Source organism: Thecamonas trahens (assembly GCF_000142905.1).
Source record: "Thecamonas trahens ATCC 50062 unplaced genomic scaffold supercont1.24, whole genome shotgun sequence".
NCBI classification, from domain to species: Eukaryota; order Apusomonadida; family Apusomonadidae; genus Thecamonas; species Thecamonas trahens.
Genome location: NW_013657656.1, coordinates 142,427 through 166,668, shown reverse-complemented (window position 1 = coordinate 166,668; position 24,242 = coordinate 142,427). Strand labels below are relative to the sequence as shown.

The window sequence follows — 24,242 nt, the reverse complement described above, 5'->3', positions numbered from 1 at the left end:
CACTCGCAGCCTCGGCCGCCGGCACGCCGCCTGCTTTGGGCGGTGCGGCGGACGGAGGGTCTGCGGCGCCGGCGGCCGAGCCGGAGCCGTACATGGTGGCGGTCAACGACGAGAGCGCCAACGCTGTCCGCGGCTTCCCGTCCAACTACATCCGGACGGCCAAGTACACGGTGCTCACGTTCCTGCCCATCAACCTCTTTGAGCAGTTCCGGCGCTTTGCCAACTTTTACTTTCTCCTCAACGCCGCCTTCTCACTCATCCCAGATGTGTCGCCCATCTCGCCGGTGACCTCGGTCACGCCGCTTGTCTTTGTCCTCACCGTTGCGGCCATCAAGGACGCCATGGAAGACTACCAGCGCCACAAGGCGGACAAAGTTGCCAACTCGCGCGAGTACGAGGTTCTCTCGCGCGACGGCGAGCTCGTCCCGCGGCCGTCGGCCGATCTGGTTGTGGGCGACATTGTGCGCGTTTCCAAGGGCCAGGAGTTCCCAGCCGACCTCGTTCTGCTCGCCTCGTCGGGCGACGGCGGAACGTGCTATGTCGAGACCTCGAATCTTGATGGCGAGACCAACCTCAAGCGCCGCCAAACTCCACTCGCGCTGGCCTCGCTGGCCTCGGTCGAGGACGTCCGCAGCCTCGCCGGTGAGCTCGTTTGCGAGGAGCCGTCCGAGGCGCTGTACAAGTTCAACGGCAAGCTTCTGATGCCCAACGAGGACCCGATCCCGCTCACGCACCGGCACCTGCTCCTCCGCGGCGCCCGGCTCCGCAACACCAAGCACGCCTTTGGCATGGTTGTGTACGCCGGCTCGGACACCAAGCTGTTCAAGAACCTCCGCCTCTCGGCCTCCAAGTTCTCGCACCTCGAGCGCCGGCTCAATTCGGTCGTCCTCGCCATCTTTACCTTTAACATGGCACTTCTTCTCGCGTGTGCCATCATGGCCGGCGTGGCGCAGGAGACCATTACTCGCCAGGCCTGGTACTTTGAGGAGATTTCTGCGCAGGACGGCGCGCCCATCGCCGGCATCCACCTACTCACCTACTTTATCCTCTTCACCTACCTCATCCCTATCTCGCTCTTTGTCACTGTCGAGCTTGTCCGCGTTGCCCAGGCCAAGCTCATGGACTGGGACCTGGCGATGGCCTCAGACCCAACCGACTTGCCCGGCACAGGGATGGTTGCTCGCAACTCGAACATGAACGAGGAGCTCGGCGAGATCGGCCACGTGTTTTCCGACAAGACCGGGACGCTCACCGAGAATATCATGAAGCTCGCCCAGTTTTCCATCGGCGGCGAGCTGTACGACCTCCGCCCTGCGGCGCAGGTCGATGCCTCACCGCGGCTGACTCGGGCGTCGAGCGCCAAGAGCGCCAAGAGCGCCGACGGGCGCGGAAGCAGGAGCGGGAGCCGCGGCGGCTCCGACGCCGACGCCGCCCGGTTCACCGCCCTCAGAAAAGCCCTCGAGGATCCGAGCACACCTCCGGCGCAGGTTGATGCCATCAAGTCGTTCCTCCGCATTGTTGCGCTGTGCAACACGGTGGTGCCCGAAATCGACGATGCCACTGGTGAGCGGGTGTACGAGGCGCAGTCACCCGACGAGGGCGCGCTCGTCGACGCTGCTGCCGCCAACGGCGTCACGCTCCTCTCACGCCAGGGCGACAAGGTCGAGCTTGACGTGCTCGGCGAGATCGAAGAGTACACCGTCCTGGCTACGCTCGAGTTCACCTCGATTCGCAAGCGCATGTCTGTCGTTGTTCGCTACCCCTCGGGCGCCATCAACCTCCTCACCAAGGGCGCAGACTCGATCATTTTCGCGCGCCAGCGGGCCAACGACCCGCTCCACGAAGTGACCAACGCCCACATTCACTTTGCCGCCCGCGAAGGCCTCCGCACTCTGGTCATCGGCTACGTCCCACTCTCGCAAGTCGAGTTTATCGATTGGAAGGCTGTGTTTGACCGCGCTGAGACGCAGCTCGTCGACCGCGAGGCCGCCGTCGCCCGCGTCTGCGAAGACATCGAGCAGGACATCCGCATTGTCGGCTCGTCGGCGGTTGAGGACAAGCTCCAAAAAGAAGTGCCGCAGACCATCAAGTTTCTGCTCCAGGCCGGGCTCAAGATCTGGCTCCTCACCGGAGACAAACAAGAGACGGCCGAGAACATTGGCTTTTCGTCGTCGCTCCTCTCCGTCAAAGCCGGCATGATCCGGCTCAACGCGTCGTCGTCTAACGCGACCGGCGAGCTCATCGACTTTCATCTCGCCCGGCTCTCGACAGCCGAGACACAGTCGAATCCGGGCCTCGTTGTCGACGGCGCTACCCTTGCGTACTGCCTCGACGGCCTCTCGACCAAGTTCTGGATGCTCGGCGAGCGATGCTCGTCGGTCATTTGCTGCCGGGTGACGCCCAAGCAAAAGGCCGACGTCCTGCGGCTGGTCAAGGAGCGGACGTCGCGGGTCTGCCTCGCCATCGGTGACGGCGCCAACGACGTGTCGATGATCCAGGAGGCTGACGTCGGCATCGGCATTCGTGGACTCGAGGGCACCCAGGCTGTCCGCGCCTCGGACTTTGCCTTTTCCGAGTTCCGCTTCCTCCGGCGCCTCCTTGTCGTCCACGGCCGCTACTCGTACATTCGGCTCGCCGGCCTCATCCAGTACTCGTTCTACAAGAACATTGCGTACATCTTTCCGCAGTTTTACTTTGGCTTCTTCTCAGCCTTTTCCGGCCAGCCGGTCTACGATGAGATCCTGCTCTCGTCGTTCAACATTGTGTGGGCAGCGTCGATTCCGCTCTTTATCGGCGTCTTTGAAAAGGATCTGAGCGAAGAAGTGGTCGAGGCGCTGCCGTCGACGTACCAGACGCTCAAGGACCAAAACGTGTTCAACCTCCGTTCTTTTGGCGCCTGGCTCGCCGCCGCCTTCTACCATGCCACCGTCACCTTTTGGGTGGTCGCCATCGGCTCGTGCTCGATGGGCCAGATCTATGCGGATGGGACCACCGCCGACCTCTGGGTCCAGGCCACCATGATGTCGACCGCCGGCGTCGTGGTCACCCTCCTCAAGGCCGGCCTCTATTCGAAGCACTGGAACGTCTTCCACTTTCTCTCCATCATCGGCTCCATCATCTGCTACATCCTTTTTGTCCTTCTCTACACAGGGCCGTTTGTCCCGACCCTCAACTCGCGCATGTATGGCGTCGGCCTCAAGCTCTTCTCCACGCCCATCACATGGCTCACGCTCATCCTCGTCGTCGTCACCTGCCTCATCCCGGATGTGGTTGTCAAGTTCGTCACCTCGTACTTTTTCCCCTACGACTGGCACATCCTCCGCCGCCTCGCCAAAGAGTCGCCGGAAGCCATGGCGGCGCTTGTGGCCAAGGCCAATGCAGACATGGAACGCCCCGATCAGATCTCGAACCGGTCACTCCCGGCTTCGGTTGCGCTCAAGGGTCCGCTAACGGCCCGCCCCGTCTCGGCCCCCTCCACCGCCGAGCTCGCCGTGATGACGGCCGACAAGGTCAAGGCGTCGCGGAAGCGGAAGCTCCACCGGCTGCCGTCGATCATGGGCCCGTCGACTCGCCTTGCAGTCCTCAACGAGCACGCGTGCGAGTACAACGAGCGCGATCCGTGCTCCTCGCCCGATCTCATTTTCTCTTCTACCTCGTCGCTCTCGGCCGCCACAAACGCAAGTGGCGACGGGTGCGGAGGCTCCGACTACACTTCCCAGCTGGACGGCTCGGAGCTGACATCTCACAACTCGCCAGCCCCGGCCTTCATCCCCATGATCGACGCCTTTGAGTCTTGCTCGGCTGACGTCTCGGACGGCAGCCGGTACAGGTACTCGTCGGCCGGCGTGTCGTCTGCTGCACATAGCAATGGTGTGATGTCGTCGTCATCATCGGCATCGACATAAAGCTGCCCCTTTGTTTGTTCACACGCTGGCAGCTGCGGAAGCAACGACCCACTCGTCAAAGAGCGGGACGAGCTCGTCAAAGTCGGGGCGGGCGTCAGGATCGCGGTCCCAAGCCCGACACATGGACGTAAGAACGCCCGGCGGCAGATGCGGCGGAAAGAGCTCGGCATCGCAGCGCGGGCGGGCGTTAAAGGTGATGACCTTGACGATGGCCTGGACGGGGTCGAGATTGCCGCCGTCGTGGCCCATGCCCGCAAAGGGCGGTTTGCAAGTAAGCACGTTGTACATGACCATGGCAAAGGCGTAGACATCGAGCTTGGTCGAGTACGGCTTGGACTCGAGCATCTCGGGTGCCATGTACACCGGCGTGCCGATGCCTTTGGACATGGTACCGGGCGCGCAGGTCGCCATCTTCTCGCGCGAGATGCCAAAGTCACAGACTTTAGCCCGGAACGACTCGGTCACCAGCACATTGGCCGGCTTGAGGTCGCGGTGGAGGACCGGCGGCGTCCTCGAGTGGAGGAAGCGGAGCGCGTCGGCGACGTCGCGGAGGAGGACAAGCGCCCGTGGGAGCGGAAGGAAGCCAGCCGGCGACGCCGCAGCCTCGCGGACCACTGCAGACAGGTTTCGCGGCAGGAGCTCGAGCACCATGCACGGACGGGGCCCCTTGGTACACACTGCGAGGATCCGCACAATGTGTTCGTGGCGGACCTTGAGGAGGAGCGAGACCTCTGCCAGAAACGCGTCTTTGCTCTCGCCGCCTCCCTCGTGTAGGGTCTTAACTGCCACCGCGTGTCCCTTCCACCGAGCTTGCCGTACCACACCAAATCCGCCCGAGCCGAGCGGCTTTCCGAGCACAAGGTGGGTTGGGTCGGTCTCGAGTGCGATGAGCGAGAGCGGCGATGCCGGTTTGTCGGTCGGGACGACCCTGCGCTTAGCCGGCGGCTCGGCGGGAGGACTGGAGCGTCCGATTCTGCGCTCGCGCTTGGCCGGCGACTTGTTGAACTTGAGCTTGTCCAGGCTGGCGAGAAAGCCTGAAGTGGGAGCAGCGGGAGCGGGCGGAGACGACGGGCCGGGTGGTGCGTGCGAGGCGGAGGAAGCCTGCGGGGGTGTGGGAAGAGGAAGGGTGGCGTGCTCGTCAATGAGCACCGTATCGCCGTCGCCGTCGTCATCGTCGCCGCCGCCATCGCCGTCGCGGGAAGAGGCTTGCTGAACAAACGAGACATCGCTTCCGAGCTTGATGTCGGAGCGGAGGCGGGACGGGAGCGAGCGCTCCGAGTCTGAGATGGAGGGGATGCGGAAGACGAGGCGGTCTGTTGCGGTGGGGAGCCAGTCGATGGGCTCGGTTCCGAGCTCGGCGAGGGCGTCGTTGATAGCGGCAAAGGAGGCGACGTTGTGAAAGGTCTCAACGGACGGGACGTGGGCCTCGACAAAGCGGACCGGGATGGAGAGCGGGGCGGCGAGCGAGTTGATGAGCGGCTTGAGGCGCTTCTGGGCGCGGGCGCCCCAGAGGACAAAGACCACACCGATGTTTCCTGGCGATTCGGCGTTGCCTTCGCGGAGTGCGGCGTTGAACCGGTCCTGTTTGGCGGTGAGGATGGTGGAGACGATGGCGGATATGATGGGGCGCCAGAAGGCGTCGTGCGAGGTGCCAGCGGCGGCGTCGAACGTCAGCGAGGTATTGAGCCAGCAGACGCCGTGGACGATGGTGTGTGTGAACCACTGGCGCGGCGGGAGGAGGTTGAGCTCGGGGAGGCAGGCGCGCAGGTCTGCGATGCGGGCGTCCGTAGCGAGCTTACCTTCGGAGACAAGGATGTTCTTGAGCATGTTGCGGAGCGAGGGCGAGAGGCCCTTCTGGGCCCACGAGGTGACGGCCTCGTCGAGAAAGGCGATGCCACCGGCCGATGCCGGCCGCGGATACGGGTTCTGCCCAAACGCCACCACCTTCCAGTCAGCCGGCGGGTGAAAGTTGAGGGCGCGGAAGGTCTCGGTCCGCGCAGGTACCACCGTCGGCGGCCGGTCCGGGCCCACCACGGCAGCCGCGTCCGGCTGCGACTCGAGCAGCGGCCGCAGCGCCTTCCACTCGTACGCCAGCACCGACTCGAGCTCGAGCGGGTCGGCTTCCGAGGCTGCTCCCGAGGCCGAGGCGGACATACGGAGGGGCAGAGGGGAGAGAGAGATGAGAGAGTGGGTGCTTTTGCTGGCCTCGGCGCTCGCTCGGCGGAGAGTGTGGCTACGAGTGATGGAGCGAGCTGGGGCGAGCGGCGGCGGAGCGAAAGTCGAGGGCCTGGTTGGGGAGGGCGGCGAGGGCCTCGCGAGATGGTGGTTCTGCGCCGGTCTGCTTCGCCATTTCGCAGAGCTCCTCGTAGGCTTCGTCACGGACGGCGGCCATGCGGTCGCGGAGCGTTGCGATGAAGCGATGGCGATCGGAGGTGTTGTCCTTAAACGAGGTGTTGGAGGCGACGATGGAGACGAGGTCGTCGACAGATGCGGTGGCGACGTCGATGGTCCGTGTGATGCCGGCGTCGTAGAGGATGCGGGCGGCAGTGAGGGTCATGGACGGGAGGGCCATGAGAAACTTGTGCTTGGCGCGGACGCCAAACTCGAGGCGCGGCTTGAGCGTCTTGCACATGGCCTCCATCATGTCCCACGAGAGGCGGTTGCAGAAGACCTCCATCATGCCGACGTACGAGGCAGCCATGGCCTGCAGCGACTGGATCTCGCCGCGGTCGATGCAGTACTTGCGCTCGATCTCGACGAGCGGCACTTCCTCGACAAGGTCAAAAGAACAAGCGCACCGTAGAACCTATTGTATAGCTGGAGCGCCTCGCGCTGGGCCTTGGAGAAGGGCGCACCGTGAGATTTGTCGATGACGTACTTGGCCGACAGCCCGATGGCCGTCATAACCTCCTCGGTCACACTGCCCATGTTGTGAAGGGCTTCAGCAAACTGAACCCACTTGCCGCGCGACGACGAGACTGAGGTGGCCTTGAAAAACTGCAAGTCGATGGGGGTGGCGAGGTAGAGTGGGTGCAGGATGGTTTGCAGATTGATGCCCTGCGAGGCCTTGAGCAGCTCGTCATAGACAACCAGCGCCTGGTCGGGCGTCAGCGCCGACGCCACGCACGCCACGCCCTTGTGGGTCGGGGCGAGGCCTTCGGCACCCGCAGCGCCCCCTGCGCGGCCGACAGCCACAAAGTCGTGGCTAGCGAGCCATGAAATGGCAGCCGCGCGCGCGGTCTCGAGTTCTTCCGGGAGTTGTGAAGCGGGTGCCACACCGCTCTCCTGCGCCAGCCGGGCGTAGAGGGTGGCATGCAAGAATGCGCGCGAGTCTGCGACCGAGGTGACGACGCTGGCGGCGATGCCTTCGAGCAAGATGCGGGTGAGGCCGATTTCTGCCGAAGCGAGCGACGAGGCCAGCGGCGCGAGACCGGACGCGGCGTTGAGCACGTTGTTGTACCACTCCACCTCGGAGGCGACGCGCGGATTGATGCACATGATCGACTCCCCAAGCGTGTCCTGGCCGGCACGGCCGGCGCGGCCGCACATCTGCAGGTACTTTGCGGCGTCGAGAAAGCCAAAGCCGAGGCGCGGCGAGTCGAGGATGACCCGACGTGCGGGCAGGTTGACGCCGACCGCGAGCGTCGAGGTGGCAGCGAGAGTGTGGAGGACGCCGTCGCGGAACGCGGACTCTATGACCGATCGCTCCTGGACGGTGAGGCCAGCGTGGTGAAAGGCAAAGCCGAACGGGATGGTGCGTGCAAGGACCGGGTGGACGACTTGAGTGAGGTTTGCCAGCTTGTCAAGGACTGCGTGGCGGGCGGCGGCGAGCTTCGGCGAGGACGGAAGCTCTGCGCAACGCGGCGAGGCCGCGAGCAGAGTCGCCAGTCGTTTGGCGCGTGTAGCACACATCCGCCGCGAGCCGCAGAAGATGAGCACCGACTTGGACATGGCAACGACGTCGAGGACAAGTGAGAGCAGGCGGGCCTCGTGCGAGCCACCCGGGACTATACCCTGGACAAGAACCTCACTTTGCGGGACGGCGGCGGCAGTGGAGGCGCTGGTCTCGAGCAGCGAGAGCCGCGGACCGAGAAGAACGTACTGCAGGAGTGGAATCGGGCGATAGGCGGTGGTGTAGAGAGCGGCGTCGAGCCAGGTACAGAGAGTCTTGAGGTTGGGAAGAGTGGCAGACATGCAGACGATCTGCGGGACGGCCGGCAGCCGTGACTTGAGGTACATGACCTTGGAGAGCATGAGCTCGAGGATGTAGCCGCGCATCTTTTCGGCACACATGTGGACCTCGTCAACAACAATGAGCGAGACCATGCTTGCCAGCTTGCCCGAGGAGACGAGGCGGTTGACAAGGGTGTTGGCTTTTTCGATGGTACACACGGCGAGGTTGATGGGCGGGCGCGCCTCAAAGAACCCACCGCGCGGCTGCTCGTTGCCAAAAAAGCCGCCGATGCGTAGGCCGGCGCGGGCGAGAAACGGCTTGAGGTGTCGTACCTTTTCCTTGACAAGCGAGATGTACGGGAGGACAAAGAGGACCTTCTTGCGGCGGTCAGCCACGAGCGCGCGCATCATTAGGAGCTCCGAGACCAGGGTCTTGCCGCCGGACGTCGGGGCGGTGTACACAAAGTTGCGGCCCTCGAGCACACCTGGCGTTGCCAGCGCTTCTTTCTGCCACGGGTACATGTCGGCGATGCCCTTGGCCTTGAAGCGCGCGCAAATCTCGGGTGGGAGGCCGAGCGAGGCAAACGTGATGGACGATGGCGACCGGGTAGGGTGTGATTGCGGCAGCGGCGGCGGCGGCGGAGGCTGGAGGAGTGACGCCGCGGCTTCGAGTGCGATCATGTCGTCAATGGAGAGCGGCGGCGGGCCTGGGTTGAGGCTGGGAGGAGGTGGGCTGGGGTCGGGGTTGGGGTCGCCTGCGGCGGCGGCCTCCATTGCGATCATGTCGTCAATGGAGAGCGGCGGCGGGCCTGGGTTGAGGCTGGGAGGAGGTGGGCTGGGGTCGGGGTTGGGGCCGCCTGAAGCGGCGGCCTCCATTGCGATCATGTCGTCAATGGAAAGCGGCGGCGGGCCTGGGTTGAGGCTGGGAGGAGGTGGGCTGGGGTCGGGGTTGGGGTCGCCTGCGGCGGCGGCCTCCATTGCGATCATGTCGTCAATGGAGAGCGGCGGCGGGCCTGGGTTGAGGCTGGGAGGAGGTGGGTTGGGGTCGGGATTGGAGTCGCTTGCGGCGGCGGCCTCCATTGCGATCATGTCGTCAATGGAGAGCGGCGGCGGGCCTGGGTTGAGGCTGGGAGGAGGTGGGTTGGGGTCGGGATTGGGATCGCTTGTGGCGGCGGCCTCCATTGCGATCATGTCGTCAATGGAGAGCGGCGGCGGGCCTGGGTTGAGGCTGGGAGGAGGTGGGTTGGGGTCGGGGTTGGGGTCGCCTGCGGCGGCGGCCTCCATTGCGATCATGTCGTCAATAGAGAGCGGCGGGTGACTCGGTCGGCAACTGACCAGGGGTGGCCTGGTGGTCGAGGAAGAACGGGAAGGGCGTGATGGCGTGTCGTAGTCCACAGTAATCGACACACCACGGCCTCCGCCTCTCGCGCGGCCCAGCCCAGGCTGCGGCGACGTGCTCGCGACGCGCGGGTACGAGTCGAACGGCGAGCAGCCGGTTTCAAGGCTGGCCTTTGGCGTGGTCGACGGCGCTCGCCCAGCCTGCGCCCGGCTTGGCGTCGGCTCGCCCGCGGTGAGTCTCTGAGCGTCAGACAGCGATGGTTGCGACTGCGAGGCGAGTGGGTCTGAGCCAATCGCCCCGAGCGCGGCAAGAAGGTGAGAATCGAGACCAAGGCTTGGAGGTGCGGGGCTCGCGGCGGGCGCCGGTGGCGGCGGCGGCGGCGGCGGCGGCGGCGGGGCGAGTGGGTCCGTCTCAAACGCAGCGAGAGCAAAGATGAGCTGAGACTCGAGTCCTTGCGGTGCAAGCGCAGGCTGGCCATGTAGGGTTTTCCGCCGCTTGGGATCACCCCGCGCGTCGTTGGTCCCTGCATGGCTCGCACGAGATGGTGTGCTTGTCATCGGCTCACGCCTGCGCTTGTGCGTCTCCTGGCCTGACCTGGCGCGACTCGACGTCGGCTGCGCCCCCAAAAAGGTCGTAGTTTCGTTAGTTCAAGTTTTGGCGCGGGCGCTCACTCACCCCCTCCCCCCCCCCCTCCCCCCCCTCCCAGCCCCTCTTCCCCCTCCCCACTTCCACCCACTCCTCATCCTGCATCCACCCACCGACTCCACCCCCGTTCGAAGCTCGTACCACTTCAGCCTCCAGCATCCAGGCAAACTCGGGGTCCATGCTCGGCAGGCCCGGTCACGCGAATGTCCCAATGGAGGCGAGTGGCCGAGCGGGTGGCGAGCGAGTGGGGGGGGGGAGGGGGGGGAGGGCGAGGGCGAGTGAGCGGCGAACGGACGGGCGGCGACAGCGGGCCATCCAGCAGCGGGAAGGAGAGGGAGGGGTCAAGGGGCGGGAGCAGACGACACGCCTCGCAGTAGCCAGACTAAAGCGGTTGAGGATGCTGTACATGATTGGACTCGGGCTCGGTGATGCCAAGGATATCACGGTCAAGGGCCTGGAGGCTGTGCGGACGTGCGCGCGGGTGTATCTGGAGGCGTACACGTCCGTGCTCGGAGCGTCCAAGGAGGAGCTCGAGGCGTTCTACGGGGTGGAGGTTATTGTGGCGGACCGCGAGCTGGTCGAGTCCGGGGCGGATGATACCCTCATCGAGCCGGCCAAGGAGGAGAACATCGGGTTCCTGGTGGTGGGCGATCCGTTTGGCGCCACCACCCATACCGACCTCGTCGTCCGCGCCCGGGCCGCAGGCGTCACCGTCTCGGTCATCCACAACGCGTCCATCATGAACGCCGCCGGCGCGTGCGGCCTGCAGCTGTACAACTTTGGCCTCACCGTTTCGGTCGTCTTCTTCACCGAGACCTGGCGCCCGGACTCGTTCTACAACAAGGTCAAGATCAACGCCGCCGCCGGCCTGCACACCCTCTGCCTCCTCGACATCAAGATGAAGGAGATCTCCGACGAGAACCTCGCCAAGGGCCGCATGATCTACGACCCGCCGCGGTTCATGACCGTCAATCAGTGCCTCTCGCAGTTCCTCGAGGTCGAGGAGAAGTACGGCGAGGGCATCCTCACCGCCGATACCCAGGTCGTCGCCCTCGCCCGCGTCGGCCAGGAGACCCAGGTCATCGCCGCCGGCTCCATCGCCGAGCTCCTCCCGCTCGACTTTGGCCCGCCGCTGCACTCGCTCGTTGTCGTCGGCGAGACCCATTTTCTGGAGGACGAGATTCTCGCTGGCCTCTCTCAGACCGCCGAGCTCAAGCCGCTCGCCGACGGCGCCAACGACGACGTCGAGGCCGGCTCGACCGCCGACGCCATTGCCGTCGCTGCCGACGGTGCCGAGTAAGTAAACCTGCTCTATTCTCACCTTTCTTCTGTCCTTTCTTTATCGAGTCGGCAACGACTATGCACCCGAGTGCAGCGAGACGAAATAGACGTACAACAGAAAGATCGGGTACATGACGAGGAAGCGGCGGCGCATCAGCTCTTCGGTCACCAGCAGCGAGCCGGCCGAGTACGCCGCCCACACCACCGCAAAGGCCCGCCCGAGAACAAACGCCGACTCGCCCCCGGCCGCATGCAGCAGCGGCTCAGCAGCGACCATGACGATGAGCGGAATGAGCGAGTAGCCGACCACGCCCAGGACCTGCCCATAGCTCACGTTGCCACCGAGGCTGCGGGCAATCAGAAAGATGAGGCCCGAGCCAACAGCCCAGATGGTCAGGATCCACGAGAGCACCGCCATATTGCCCCACAACGAGAGCAGGGCGTAGGCGAGAACCACAAAGAACGGGCCCCAGAAGTCGGTCTGAGTCAGGATGATGGACTTGTCGAACCGGAAAGGGAGCACCACGCACCGGATCTTATATGCAATGTCCCACACGTCAATGTCCAGTTCCTCCAGCAGCGACAAGCCTTCGCCCTCGGCCTCGGCAGACTCGTCCACCTCGAGCAGCCACCCGTAGCCGCGATCGGTGAGGAACTGCGTCGGCGCCGACATCATGCCGCCCACCGCCACTGCCGCCTCGTTTTGCCGGCCGCCTGCTGCCTCACCAGCTCGCTGCCCACCTTGCATACCAAGGCCACCCTCCAGCCCCCCAGCCTCGTCATCGTCCAGAAAGTCCAGCTCCAACTCTGCCCCGCCCTTGCCCTTGCTCCCCTGCCCGCCCTCCTCGCCAGCGGCCAGCATGGTGTCTGTGCTGCAGCTCTTGCTGCTCCTGAGTGGTGATGAGATGCGAGTCAAAGTCACGCGACGGCGTTGTCTCCACTGTGTGTGCGCGCGCGTGTGTGTGTGCGGTGTGAGCGTGCGGTGGTTGTACGTGTGCGAGCGGTGGTTGTGCCCCGTGTGCCGCGGTGTGTGGCGGTGGTGTGTGTCCGAGTGTGTGTGTGGCTGACTCGCCCCCGCCCGATCACCCTCCCCCCCCTCCCCCCTCCCCCCCCCCCGCGGGTATGGAGCGGACACGCACTCGACTCGGAATGGCTGCGACAGCGGGAGAGGTCGCCACCACGGAGCAAGAGGTGGAGCTGTGGGTGGATGACTTGCCTGCAGAGGTGCTACAGGGGGTGCTGATGTGCTTGGGTGCCTCGGACCTGGCAAGGGCGGGCCAGGTGAGCCGTCGCTGGAGAGTGGCTGCTGGCGACAACATGCTGTGGCGCAGGCTGGTACTGGCTGTTTTTGAGGACAAGACAAAGCAGCTGGACACGGCCCACTCGCCGCGACACAATCCGTTCTTCTGGCGTGACATCTACGTGGCAAACTTGGGCTCCGTCCTACATCGCCTCCGTCAGCTCTCCTGGTCGGCGTCGTCGTTCTGGGCGGTCGTTGCCTTGCCCGACTCCACCGCCCGCATTCTGCGTCGATCGCCCATGGCCTCGTTGGACGAGGTTGTGGCTGCGCTGGCCGCGGCCAATGCTAACGCTCGTGTCGCGCGGCTGGCTCATGCCGCGCTCGTCAGCCACGCCGACGGGCCGTCGAGTGCTGATGCCGCTACGGGAGCCCGCTCGCTGCATGTCGCTCGTGTCTCGCCCATCATTCCGCCGCTCGACGAGCTCGCCCATGCCGCTGCCCACTCGGCGATTGGCACCATCTACTCGCGCGACATGATGATCTTTGCCCAGGCCGCATTCTCGCGCTTTGAGCGGACAACAAGCATGCCGCTCGACGCGCTCCCGCCCGCCATCGCGCCGGTGACTGCCTGGGGCGAGCCGCCGGTGGCGGTGCCCGAATCGAACTCGACTGTCGTTGTCCGCGAGCACTTTGCAGTTGCCGCGCCGTTCCCGGCCGAGACTTCGGCCGCGCTGGAGCGGCAAGTCGCGTCGGCCTCTGCCGAGCTCATCGACGCCATCGACACCATGCTTGCCGCCATGCGGAAGCGCAATGCCGAGTTGCAGGTCTGCATCAACTGGTACCACCCAGATAGTCGATGCGTCCGGCCCGATGGTATTGCGGCCATGCTGCAGGGCCACGTGGCGCCAATGGAAGACACTGCTGTGTCGCACCGCCTCTCGCACGTTATCTCCAGCCTCGTCTCGGTCTACATCCAGGCCGGGCCGGGCATGATCAGCGAGGCCATCCGAAGCGCCGGCGCCATCGGCCACCCAGCGTTTGCGCAATGGGCCCTCGACTTTAACATTGCGCTCGTCACCCAGCGCTCACTTCTCGAGCAGGCGCTCGCCGTCCATGACCTGGTCATCACCATGGATCTCCGCCCGCTCCACGTCATGCTCCGGGAGCAGCTCACCGCCTGCTCGGACATTATCGACAGCTGGCTCATCGACGCCATTCCTGTCCCGGACGACGTCCTCACCTCGCTGGATGCTTCGGCCATGTCGCTTCTGTCTACTCTAGACAGCGATGGCGGTGATGGCGGCGTCGATGATGGTGGTGATGATGGTGGCGGCGGCGATGATGACGGTGATGGTGGCGGCGTTCGTGTCGGTAACGTTGGCGGTGATGTGAGCGACGACAGTGGTGCTTCCTCCTCTTCTCGCTAGAGCCAATACAACTCCCCCCCCCCCACCCACACACCTCTATCCCTCCGCCCATGGCTCTGGAGCTCATTCCGCTGCCCCCGGTGGCCCACGGAGGGACCGACGGGGCGCTGGTGGCGGCGGCGCCCGACGGGAGCCTGTGCCTCTCGGCGACCCACGACCCTGCTGCCGACGCCATCACCCTCACCCTCACGACATCAGACATGGGCGCCACATGCCCGGTCTCATGGACACCAGACTTGGAGAGTGTGCCCACTGCTCTGGCCTTCCTTAGACTCCCAGCCTTTCCGGCCCTGCAGTTAGTTGCCCTGCTCGGCGACGCTGCCGGTGCCGTCCACGTCCTCGTTCCAGAGCCGAACAATGCGCTCTCGCCGTGGGTCCTAGCGCTCTCGATTCCGCCGCACAAGGACGCCGCATCGCCTGTGGTCAAGATCTGCGTTGTCCCGACCGGCTTTGGATCGCTTCCGCCTGCCGGCGACGCACCCGGAGGTTCCGAAAAGGCTGGCGACGAGCTTGCCTTTCTCGTGCTCCATGCCCGGCGTACCGGCTTTGTCGTCCTCCGGGCCTCGATGCACGACGCGTTGACTCACTGGCTCGGCCTCCCACACGGCTCTCCGCCATTCCAGTCGATGTACGACCAATGGCTCAAGTTTGGCAAGCATGTCGAGGTCGCCGACCTGGCCATGTGCGGCCGGTTCCCACCGCTTCTGGACTCGGCCCGCCACGCTGGCGCTGCTGCCGGGAACAGGTTTGGCCTGCCGTGGACGACGCGGCTTGTTGCCGTTGGCTCCGGCCCGATGATTGCAGCCTACGAGCTCGACGCCCGCGCCTCGATGCTCTCCGAGACTATTGCCTACGCGTCTGATGTGGCGTCCAAGGTTACCACCGCCATCTTTTCGATGGCCAAGTCGTGGTTCTCGCGCAACGTAGTGCCTGGCGGCGCAGAGCCCGGCCCGAGTGCTGTGGCACCGCTGGCGCGTCCCGGCGTGCGCTCAAGCACAGCTGCCGACGCCGCGCGCGCCAAGCCGGCCAAGCTGCCGCAGCTCGCATACATTGCCGATGCCGAGCGACGGGTGTGTCTGATCGTGCCTGCGCCGCGCGGGGCCATTGCGGCTCTCGCTGATGGTTTTGGCCGAGTTCTTCTGCTTGATACCTCAAACCTGACCATTGTTCGGATATGGAAGGGCTATCGCGATGCGCAACTTGGTTGGCTACAGCCCGAGAGCTCGCGGGTTCTTGCGCTTGTCATCTACGCACCGAAGCGTGGCCTGCTCGAGATTTGGCGGATGCGTCACGGCGAGCGGCTTGTCGCCCGCAAGGTGGCCTCCAACGGCGTGCTGGTTCAGGCACCGTCGGCGCCATTCGCGCCGGCCCCACTCTGGCTCATTGACCCGTCTGGCAAGCGCGATGAGGTCTGCCTCGCGCTCTCGGAAGAGTCGGAAGTCGTGGCATCAACCCGAAAGGAGAAACACTACGTCTCGGCCTTTCTTTCGGCTCTTGCTGGGCCACGGACCCGGCCGGATCTCGGCCGGCTCCCGCACCCGTCGCTCGAGGCGACCAAGCACGAACTCGTGCAGCTGTTGCAGCATGTCAATACGCCGGCGTACGTTGACCGCATTGTCGACGCCATGCTCCATGCGCTCCCTCCGGGTGTCCAGATCAAGCTCCTCGCCACGCTGCTGGGCAACCTGCGTGCGGATGGTCTCCGGGCAGACGGCGCCCGCGATGCAGAGACGGCAGCAGCCTATGTGAGCCAGCCGCTCTTCAGGCGGTTAGTAGGCCGGTCGCATATGCTTGCCTTTTTCGATGCTTGGCTCCGGTTGTGGGGAGCAGAGGCGCGCACGTCGCCGGCGTTCTTTTCGCTCGCGCCCACTGATGCCTTGCTTGCTGCGAGGTCCAAGTTCGTGCTCCCGCACTCGTCGCGGGCAGCGGCCATGTACGACGAGTTCTGGACTCCAGAACGGCGGGAGGCCCACGGGCAGGTCCCGCTTTGCGACGGTCTGGTGGCCTTTGCCGCCGCCGCGGTCGACACGCTGCCGCCACCGCCGGTCTCGCTGGCCAGCCGTCACGCGGAGCCGCTGGCGGTTGACACGCCCGAGTGGCCGCCTTCGATTGCCTCGGCGTCGCTCGAGCTCGAGCTCCACGATCCGGACGCTATGCTTGATGCTGCGCTCGCGCTGCTGCGGCCTGTTGCACGCGACGAAGTGTCTGAGGATGTGCCGGCGGTGTTTGAACTCACCGCCGACGCACACGAGGAAAGCTCCCGGGCGCAGCTGGTGGCACTCTCCTGGCTCACGTTTGGGCTGGTGGTGGCGCAGCCAGGTGGAGCTAGGGCAGTGAGCAAGCTCGCATCACGGTCGCTGGCGCCCGAAGCCTTTGGCGTGCTGCTGGTCACGTTCTGGACCAGTTTACCGCTGCGAATGGCGGTAGGCCGGTCGGTCATGACGGCTGCGTGGCATGTAGTGGCAGGCGCGTACGCGAGCGATCCGGCGCGGCGTGCCGCGTTTCTTGCTGTTCTTCACGGGCGCATTCACGAGTGCCAGCTGCTCGGACATGTGCTGGTTCTTGTGGAGGCGGTGATGTCGGCCCGAGACGAGGGCGACGACGCCCAAGGCGGCGAGGCGGCGGGCGACGATGTGGGCGAGGGCGCACGCGAGACGATTGCCCGCGATCGCGAGCTGCTGCGGTGTGTGTGGCACCTGTGGCGGTCGATGCTTGCGCTGGAACCACCGCGCTCGGCAACGTCGGCGTCAGAGTTCTGGGATGCGCTCGGCGCGGAGGACACGCTCGGCGAGCTCTCCCTCTCTGCGCTGAGCGGTGAGCAGAGCACCAACATCCACGGGCTGCTCGCGCTGCGAATGCTCATGTACTCACAGTCGAGTAAGGTAGCAGGCTCGCTCGACAACATGGTGGCCGACGCAGTGAGCGGAAACGAATCCGGGGCCGGACTGGCGGGCAACACTACACTGTTTCAGGATGAGCGACTGGCGAGCATGACGGCGGTGCTTGCTACGGTGGCGTACACGCCCGGGCTCGGGCTCCAACCCTCGTGGCTCCCGGTGTACCGTGCGCTGGCGTTAGGCCGGGCGTGGTTGGCGTCGACCGGAACCGGTCGTATGGAGTGGTTGGTGCAAGCGCTGGCGCACTTGCGCGAGGGCGCCAGCTCTGCGCGCCAGCGAGTCTTTGGCCTCCTTGCACTCTACGACGAGTGCATGGCCGACCGGGCGCGGGCGATGCTTGACACGATCCAGGGCGCGGGCAAGGCACCCAAGATGCGGGTGCTAGCAGCGGCGCTGAGCATGGCACCCGAGGCGGTGCCGCTGTTTGGTTCGAGCCTCGTCCAGCTGTTCTCAACCCTCACGGAAGCGCTCGAGGCCGATACCGGAGGCCGTTGTGCTGCCAGCGAGAGGCATGTGCCTGCGGCACATGTGGAGACGTGGGCGCGAGTTGCTGCCGCAGCAGGCGCGGCAGACGATGACTCGCTTGCTGCGTGTGTTCGCTGTCATCTGGTGCTGAGCCAGGTGCTGCACCTTGTGATTGACGGGCGCATGTCGGCCATCAAGCCGCTGAGTCTCTTTGCTCCGGAGCAGGGAGAGAGGTTCTTTACGGCGCTCCGCGGCTCGGCAGGCCTTAGCAGCGCCGGAGTCAGCTGGGAGCTGAGCCGCGGGAAAAGCTACGGGCCGATGGACAAGGACCGGATGTGGTTTGTGTCGCGGTCTGTTGTGCGGGCGACTGAGGTGGCCATGCAGCTTGCAGGCGCGTTTGGGCTGGAGCTAGACGCGGTGCGGCGGGCGTACGCGGTGCGGCTGTATGAGCAAGGCGATGACGTGCGCGGCGCTGAAGTTGTGGCGCAGGTCCGTGACAGCACGACGATGGGGGCACTGCTTGTGTCTGTGGCACGAAAGCGGCTCGCGGCCATCCTGGCCCAGCTCAAAGTGAGCTCGCGGGCAGGGTACGCGGAGGCGCTGACCACGATCTCGCCCGAGACAGTAGCGGAGCTCGAGCCGTGGGCGCCGGGCTCTGCGAAGAGTCGCGAGGCGCTGGCGCGACAGCCTGTGGGGCAGACGATTGAGCTCCTCGAATCGGCCTCGCATCTGCTGGCGGGCGCGTCGGGGAGCGTGAACAGCGAGCACGAGATGCACATCGCGCCGCTGCTAGAGGCGGCGCAACGGCTGCGGAGTTTCCAGAACGCTGTGTCGCGGTAAAGAGCTAGCGAGAGAGGAGCAGAGCGGGGTGTGTGATTTACGACGACTGGGCGGCGGCGAGCTTGGCCTCCAGCTCAGCCTTGTCGGCGTCAAAGACCGACTGCTGCTCGAGCAGGGCCTTTGCGTACTGGATGCGGAGCTCTGCGATGGTAGACTCGGCAAAGCGAACGGCCTTGACGAGCTTTGCGCGCGACTCTGCGTCGAGGGCGATGCCTTCCTGGTCGACGTCGCCGACGTCGAGCGAGGGCGGGGCGGCGGCAGCGGCGGCCTCGAGCGACTCGATGCTGGCGTTGGCGGTGGCGAGCTGGGCCTTGAGCTCGGCGACGGTGGCGTCGGCGTCGGACGAAGCAGCAGCGAGCTGAGTCTCCAGGATGGCGACGCGCGAGTTGGCGGCCTCGAGGTCGGCCGAGGCGGCGGCGGCAGCGTCGGTGGCAGCAGCCTCCGCGGCGGCGAGCTTGGTCTCGAGGTCGGCCTCTGCGGCGGCAGCGGCGTCGCGGGCGGCGGCAACGGTGGCGAGGTCTGCGACGGCGGCGTCGCGCTCGGCAGTGAGGCCGGCGATGGCCTCCTCGAGCTCTGCGACACGGGCGGCGTCGGCATCGTTGTCTGCGGCGGGCTCTGCAGCGGGCTGAGGAGCGGCGGCAGACTCTGCGGCGGCCTCGGCAGCCTTGAGCTTGGCCTGGAGCTCAGACATGGTGGCGTACGACTCGGCGTTGGCCTTGGTGGCCTCCTCGACACGGGAGGCGAGGTCGTTGGCGTTCTTCTCGGCAAGGACCAGCTGGCGCTTGGCGTCATCGGCAACGGCCTGAGCGGCCTTGACGGCGTCGTCGCGGTCGGAGAGCTTCTCCTCGAGCTGAGCGATCTCGTTCTCGAGGTTGTCGATGTAGTCGTCCTTCTTGGCGATGGTCGACTTGGCCTTGGCAAGCTCCTCGTCGGCGGCCGGGTCGGCGGCCGGGGCAGCGGCGGCGGCGTCGGCGGCGGCCTGGGCAGCCTCGAGGGCAGCGGCCGACTCGGCCAGCTCGGCCTTGACCTTGGCCAGCTCGTCCTGGGCGGCGGCGGCAGCGGCCTTGAGCTCCTCGACCTTGTTGCGCGACTCCATTTGCATCTCCTTGTGCATGGTGAGGAGCTTGGAAGCCTGGTCGACCTGGGCGGTCTTCTCGTCGACCGAGGTCTGGAGCGAGGCGACCTTGGCGTCTGCGGCCTTCTGGGCGTCGACAAAGGTCATGCGCAGCTGCTCAAGCTGCGAGTTTGCGGCGGCGAGCTCAGAGCGGAGCTGCTGCTCGACCAGTAGCTGCTCGGCGAGCGCGCCCGGGTTTGCGGCCTCGCGGGCGTCCTTGAGCGAGGCACGGAGCGTGGTGGTCTCGGCCTCGAGGGTAGCGATGGTCTTGGCGGACGCCTCCTCGCTGATGCGGAGGGCGGCGGTATGGGTGTTGGCCTCGGCGCGGAGCTTCTTGACCGTCTTGGTCAGTTTGGAGACGTTGGCATCGCGCTCGGCGAGCTCGGTCTCGAGCTGGGCGACCCGCTTGCGCATCTTGCTGAGCGACGACGAGCCGGCGGTGGTCCACGACTCCTCCTCGACCTGCGACTTGAGCATGGCGTACTCCTCGGCGTCGGTCATGCGAGCAACTGACTCGGCAAAGGCACGGTCAGCAGCCTCCTGCGAAGCCGCGGCCGGCGCGGTCTTGGCCGCAGCCTTGGCCGCGGCCTTGGCCTTCTTGGCCGGAGACGGCTCCGGCTCGGGCATATGAGTGACGGCTTGGACCGCACCTGACGGAACCACAGGCTTGGCCTTGGCCTGAGCGGCCTTGTTCTTCTTGCTGCCGCCGCCGCCACCGGTCTTGGGCCGAACAGCAGTCGCGGCCTGGATCTTGGAGAGTAGCATCAGATCCCGGTCGATGTCGCCCGACGGCTGCTTGGCCTCGGCCTTTTCAGCCTTTTCAGCCTTTGCGGCCTTTGCAGCCTTTGCAGCCTTTGCGGCCTTTACGGCCTTCGCCTTTGCGGCCTTTGTAGCCTGGGCCCTTGCGTCGGCGGCATCGGCGTCGCTGGAGGAGATTTTTTGCGATTTGTTTGCGGACGAGGCCTTGTTGCTGTCGGCGGGGGCAGCCTTTGCAGCTGCTGCAGCGGCCGGAGCAGACTTTGTCGACACCGCCTTCTGGGTCTTCTTCTCCTGGTGCGAGTTCTTGCCGGCCTTGCCCTTGCCCTTCTTGCCCTTGCCCTTCTTGCCCTTGCCCGCCTTCCCGTCGGCGAGGCCCCGGGAGAGCGAACCCGACGCGATCTCCTCGGCCGTCAGGCCACGGCTCTGCTCGTCGGGCTTGAGGAGGAGGAAGGAGGCAGCAACAGCCGAGCCGGCCACAACCACACCGCCCCACAGGGTCACGTCAGTAAAATCCATAATGTCTGCCCAGAGTCTAGTGCTGCCGCCTTCTGTCTCTTTCGCCGGGGGTGCCACCGCGCCGAAGGGGTCAACGGGAGGTGAGGCCGATCCCAGCGGTCGCAGAGGGTGTGGCCGGAGGATGGGGGGGGTGTGGGGGAGGGGAGAGGGAAGGGTGAGGAGGAGGAGGGTGGGATTAAGAGGAAGGATCAGAGGGGATAGCGCGGTGCAAGAGACTGCAATCGAAGCAATGGCGAGCCGCGATGTGGTGTGGTGGGATCGGAGGTGTTGGTGTGCTCTGTTGTGTATGGTGTGTGCGGTGTGTGACGGTGGCGGCGCAGGTGGTTTCGTTGCCAGCGGATTATCGTTAATTGCTGCCACCAGTTATCGTTGCTGGCAGCTGGCAGATGATTCGTTCGCTCGTTTCGTTTCGTTTCGTTTGTTCGTTCGTTCGTTAGACATTCGACCGAGTCGGTCGCCGTGGCCGTGGCTGGCCGACTGTTGACCGAGCTTGCTTGCTTCACCATTGGTGACGGCACCTCACGTGAGACATTCACAAGAAACACAATGGCCGACACTGCCAAGCCTTCTGTGCTCGTTCTGGGCGGAACCGGATTCATCGGACGCAACTTTGTCCACCACCTGGTGGTCAATGACCTCGCCTCGTACATCCGCGTGGCGGACAAGGTCCTCCCGCAGACTGCGTACATGGACGAGGCCCACGCTGCCTCCTTTGCCTCTCCCATTGTCGAGTTCCGCCAGGCCAACCTCACCAACGACGGTAGGTTGCTTGTTCCGCATACTTTGGCCACCTGCGGCCACAGCTAGCCCCGCTCGCCCCCCTGCCTGCCCCCCTCCCCCCCCCCTCCCTTGTACATACCGTTTATCCCCCCCCTGACCCCTCCCTTGACTGCCCCTCCCCTCCCCCATGGCTATCCCCCGCAAGGCGGTCGGGCTTGCCAGGGACGTGTCGCCGCCACCTGCGAATTTTTTCGCTCGCGGCTGGCTCCCCCGTGGAGTGACGGCGGCAAGAAAATTGCAAGCGCTTGGACTCACACCGGTTGTGGGCGCGGACGGGGTAACAGCTTCGATCGAGAAGGCGTTCACGGATGGTGTGGAGACGCCGTTCCGGTTTGTCATCAACCTTGCTGGCGAGACCAAGTACTCGCAGCCGGAGACGGTGTACGCTGAGAAGATTGCCCAGCTGACGACCAAGGTGGCGACGGCTGCGGCCAAGCACGGCGTCGAGCGGTTCGTGGAGGTCTCGACGGCTCAGGTGTACGACGGCAACAAGAAGACCAAGTCTGAGGACGAGAAGCTCAAGCCGTGGACCAACATTGCCACGCACAAGGTGCAGGCCGAGGAGGCGCTCGCCGGCATCGACGGGCTCAACTACGTTGTGGTCCGGCCGGCGATTGTGTACGGCCCCGGCGACGTGGCCGGCATTGCGCCGCGGATCATCTGCGGAGCGGTGTACAAGCAGCTCGGCGAGAAGATGGAGTTCCTGTGGACCAAGGATCTGGCGATCAACACGGTGCATGTCGACGACGTTGTCCGCGCGCTCTGGCACCTCACCTCGCACGGCGAGTCCGGCGAGGTCTTCAACCTCGCCGACAAGGGGAACACCAACCAGGGCAAGGTCAACGAGATTCTCGAGGCCATCTTTGGCATCGACACCAAGTTTGCCGGCAAGATCAAGAGTAATCTTGCTCGCGTCAACCTCTCGGGTGTCACCGAGACTGTCAACGAGAAGCACCTCAAGCCGTGGTCTGACCTCTGCAAGGCCGCCGGCATTGAGAACACTCCGCTCACGCCGTACCTCGACCAGGAGCTGCTGTACAACAACCACCTCTGCATTGACGGCTCCAAGATCGAGGGCACCGGCTTCACCTACGAGGTCCCCGAGATCAACGAGGAGCTTGTCCGCGCCCAGATCGCCTACCACGTCTCGCAGGGCATTTTCCCCGAGTCGTCGCTCCAGTAGACCCCCTCTCCCCTTTGCTCCGTCAAACGCTGTTCCTGTCTACCTACTTGTCTTTCACTGGGCTAGCTCCGCCGGCTCCGCGAGAGGAGCCCCATCTCGGCGTCGGCCGACGCCGAGAGCGATGACGACGAGTGTAGCGTCGAGGAGCCCGAGCCCCCCGAGCCCGAGCTCGAGTTCGCGGCTGAATACGTTCCACTCGACGTGGATGCGCGTCGGCGAGGAGCTACAGCGGTAGACGAGCACGTGTAGAGTGCCAGGGGAACGAGGCGGCAGCGGGCCGACGAGGCGGGCGCACCGCAGGCGAGAGCATACGGCTCGCGCGGCGAGGGCCTCGCGCAGCGCCCGGCGGCGCAGCCGCAGCAGCAAAGCTCAAGAGCGGCGGCAAGGCCCACAATCCACAGCAGGGCGTAGCCGATGAGGGTGGTGTGGAGGCGAAAGACGGTCGGCGTGCAAAAGCCGCCGGCAAAGTCGTACTGGCCGGTGGCAAGGGTGTAGAAGTTCTCGGCAAAGGCGCCGAGCGCGGTGAAGAGCCACCAGACCATGCCGGCCCGCGTCCATGACTCGCCTGCAACCACCGGATACAGTCCGTGGCGCGGCGAGGCGACGGCCTCGAGCAGGATGTTGGTGCGCGCTCTGCGGAGCTCGTCAAGAATGGCCGCCGCCGAGAGGTTGGCCGGGCGGATGGCGGTCCACGACGCAGCGCGAGTGTACGGCGAGTGAACGTCGGTGCCGGCGATGACACCCATGCCTGCGCGGCGGGCAAATATAAAGGTCTCCCAGTCAAAGATGCCCGAGTTGACGACCTCGAACATGTCTGCGCCCCAGGCGTGCCACTGGGCACGGCTCGGGAGCGAGGCCAGCGGCATCGACCACGCCGACCACGGTAGATGGTTGACCGAGACCAGGCCGCCGGCAGCGTGGACGTCGGTAATGAGCTCCTTCAGTTCGTCGTTGGTGGGAAACGGCGAGATCGGCTCGTACCGCTTGGCCACACCGTAGATGTTGAGGTGCGCCCGGCAGGTGGTGTACTCTTGCCCCGCCAGCGGCAATACGCCGCTCGAGCGCGATGCCATCTCCGCAGCCTCCGGACCGTAGACGTTGTGATCGGTGACGAAAAAGGCATCAAAGCCCTGCGAGGCCTCCCATGCCGCCAGCTGGTGCAGTGACATGCGGCCGTCCGACGCCGTGGTGTGTGCGTGTCCATCGACGAGAACTACCGGTGCGGTCGAGTGGTTGAGCGCCACCGCCATTGAGCCGACCAGCACCTCATCAACTGCAGTCAGATTGGCCATGACCTCGGTCGAGTTCCGCGGCGGGGCCAGCTCCACCGATGCATACGAGACCAGCGCCGGGCCGCGCTGAAGGACGTAAGTCCCCGCGGCCAGGGCGAGGGCCAGGACCACTGCCGCCGTGGCCAGCCTGCAGCAGAGCGGGCCGAGGAAGCTGCCACAGGCGAAGGCCAGCTTGCGGAGGAGGTGACGCATGTCGGAGAGCAGTGAGGGGTGAGGCGATGAGAGGAGGGATTGGAGTGGGAGTGGGCTGCCGTTGTTGGCGCAGTAGCGAGCGGGCAGGGCACACACGGGAGAGAGGGGAGGAGGGGGGGGGGGGGGGGGGGGGGCAGCTCTCTGTCCGGACCGAAGGGGAAGGGAGGGGGTTGGCGGCGGTGCACTGGTGGGGA

At 65.4% G+C, this 24,242-nt stretch overlaps 8 protein-coding genes across 8 annotated transcripts in view; 4 read left to right on the top strand and 4 right to left on the bottom strand.

Annotated features, from left to right (window-relative positions):
- The window catches only part of AMSG_11891 (uncharacterized protein), a gene marked incomplete at its 5' end in the record, with an annotated part of 5,434 nt that extends 1,520 nt beyond the window's left edge, over positions 1-3,914 (top strand). The window contains one exon of the mRNA XM_013902311.1: positions 81-3,914. Coding sequence (XP_013757765.1) covers positions 81-3,905 — 3,825 coding nt within the window. The 3' untranslated portion in view covers positions 3,906-3,914. The remainder of the gene's footprint in view (positions 1-80) is intronic.
- Positions 3,915-3,923: 9 nt separating this feature from the next.
- Positions 3,924-6,059, bottom strand: AMSG_05580 (TKL protein kinase; the record flags this gene model as incomplete). The annotated part of the gene is made up of 2 exons (XM_013902206.1): positions 3,924-4,687; positions 4,730-6,059. 2 exons carry the CDS (start codon positions 6,057-6,059, stop codon positions 3,924-3,926), a joined length of 2,094 nt encoding a protein of 697 aa, XP_013757660.1.
- Positions 6,060-6,138: 79 nt separating this feature from the next.
- AMSG_05579 (DNA polymerase theta) lies at positions 6,139-9,362 on the bottom strand (the record flags this gene model as incomplete). Its single annotated transcript, XM_013902205.1, has 2 exons — positions 6,139-6,671; positions 6,704-9,362. 2 exons carry the CDS (start codon positions 9,360-9,362, stop codon positions 6,139-6,141), a joined length of 3,192 nt encoding a protein of 1,063 aa, XP_013757659.1.
- Positions 9,363-10,468: 1,106 nt separating this feature from the next.
- Positions 10,469-11,362, top strand: AMSG_05578 (diphthine synthase; the record flags this gene model as incomplete). Its single annotated transcript, XM_013902204.1, has 1 exon — positions 10,469-11,362. One exon carries the CDS (start codon positions 10,469-10,471, stop codon positions 11,360-11,362), a length of 894 nt encoding a protein of 297 aa, XP_013757658.1.
- Positions 11,363-11,419: 57 nt separating this feature from the next.
- Positions 11,420-12,205, bottom strand: AMSG_05577 (YIPF4 protein; the record flags this gene model as incomplete). Its single annotated transcript, XM_013902203.1, has 1 exon — positions 11,420-12,205. One exon carries the CDS (start codon positions 12,203-12,205, stop codon positions 11,420-11,422), a length of 786 nt encoding a protein of 261 aa, XP_013757657.1.
- A 437-nt stretch (positions 12,206-12,642) lies between these two features.
- Positions 12,643-18,212, top strand: AMSG_11890 (uncharacterized protein; the record flags this gene model as incomplete). Its single annotated transcript, XM_013902310.1, has 2 exons — positions 12,643-13,954; positions 14,104-18,212. Exons 1-2 carry the CDS (start codon positions 12,661-12,663, stop codon positions 18,210-18,212), a joined length of 5,403 nt encoding a protein of 1,800 aa, XP_013757764.1. The 5' UTR covers positions 12,643-12,660.
- Positions 18,213-21,118: 2,906 nt separating this feature from the next.
- Positions 21,119-22,610, top strand: AMSG_05573 (NAD-dependent epimerase/dehydratase). Its single transcript, XM_013902202.1, has 2 exons — positions 21,119-21,361; positions 21,666-22,610. The coding sequence occupies exons 1-2, from the start codon at positions 21,148-21,150 to the stop codon at positions 22,562-22,564; spliced, it is 1,113 nt and encodes a 370-aa protein (XP_013757656.1). The 5' UTR covers positions 21,119-21,147; the 3' UTR covers positions 22,565-22,610.
- Positions 22,611-22,626: 16 nt separating this feature from the next.
- On the bottom strand, positions 22,627-24,048 carry AMSG_05572 (PHP domain-containing protein; the record flags this gene model as incomplete). Its single annotated transcript, XM_013902201.1, has 1 exon — positions 22,627-24,048. One exon carries the CDS (start codon positions 24,046-24,048, stop codon positions 22,627-22,629), a length of 1,422 nt encoding a protein of 473 aa, XP_013757655.1.
- Positions 24,049-24,242: the final 194 nt, after the last annotated feature.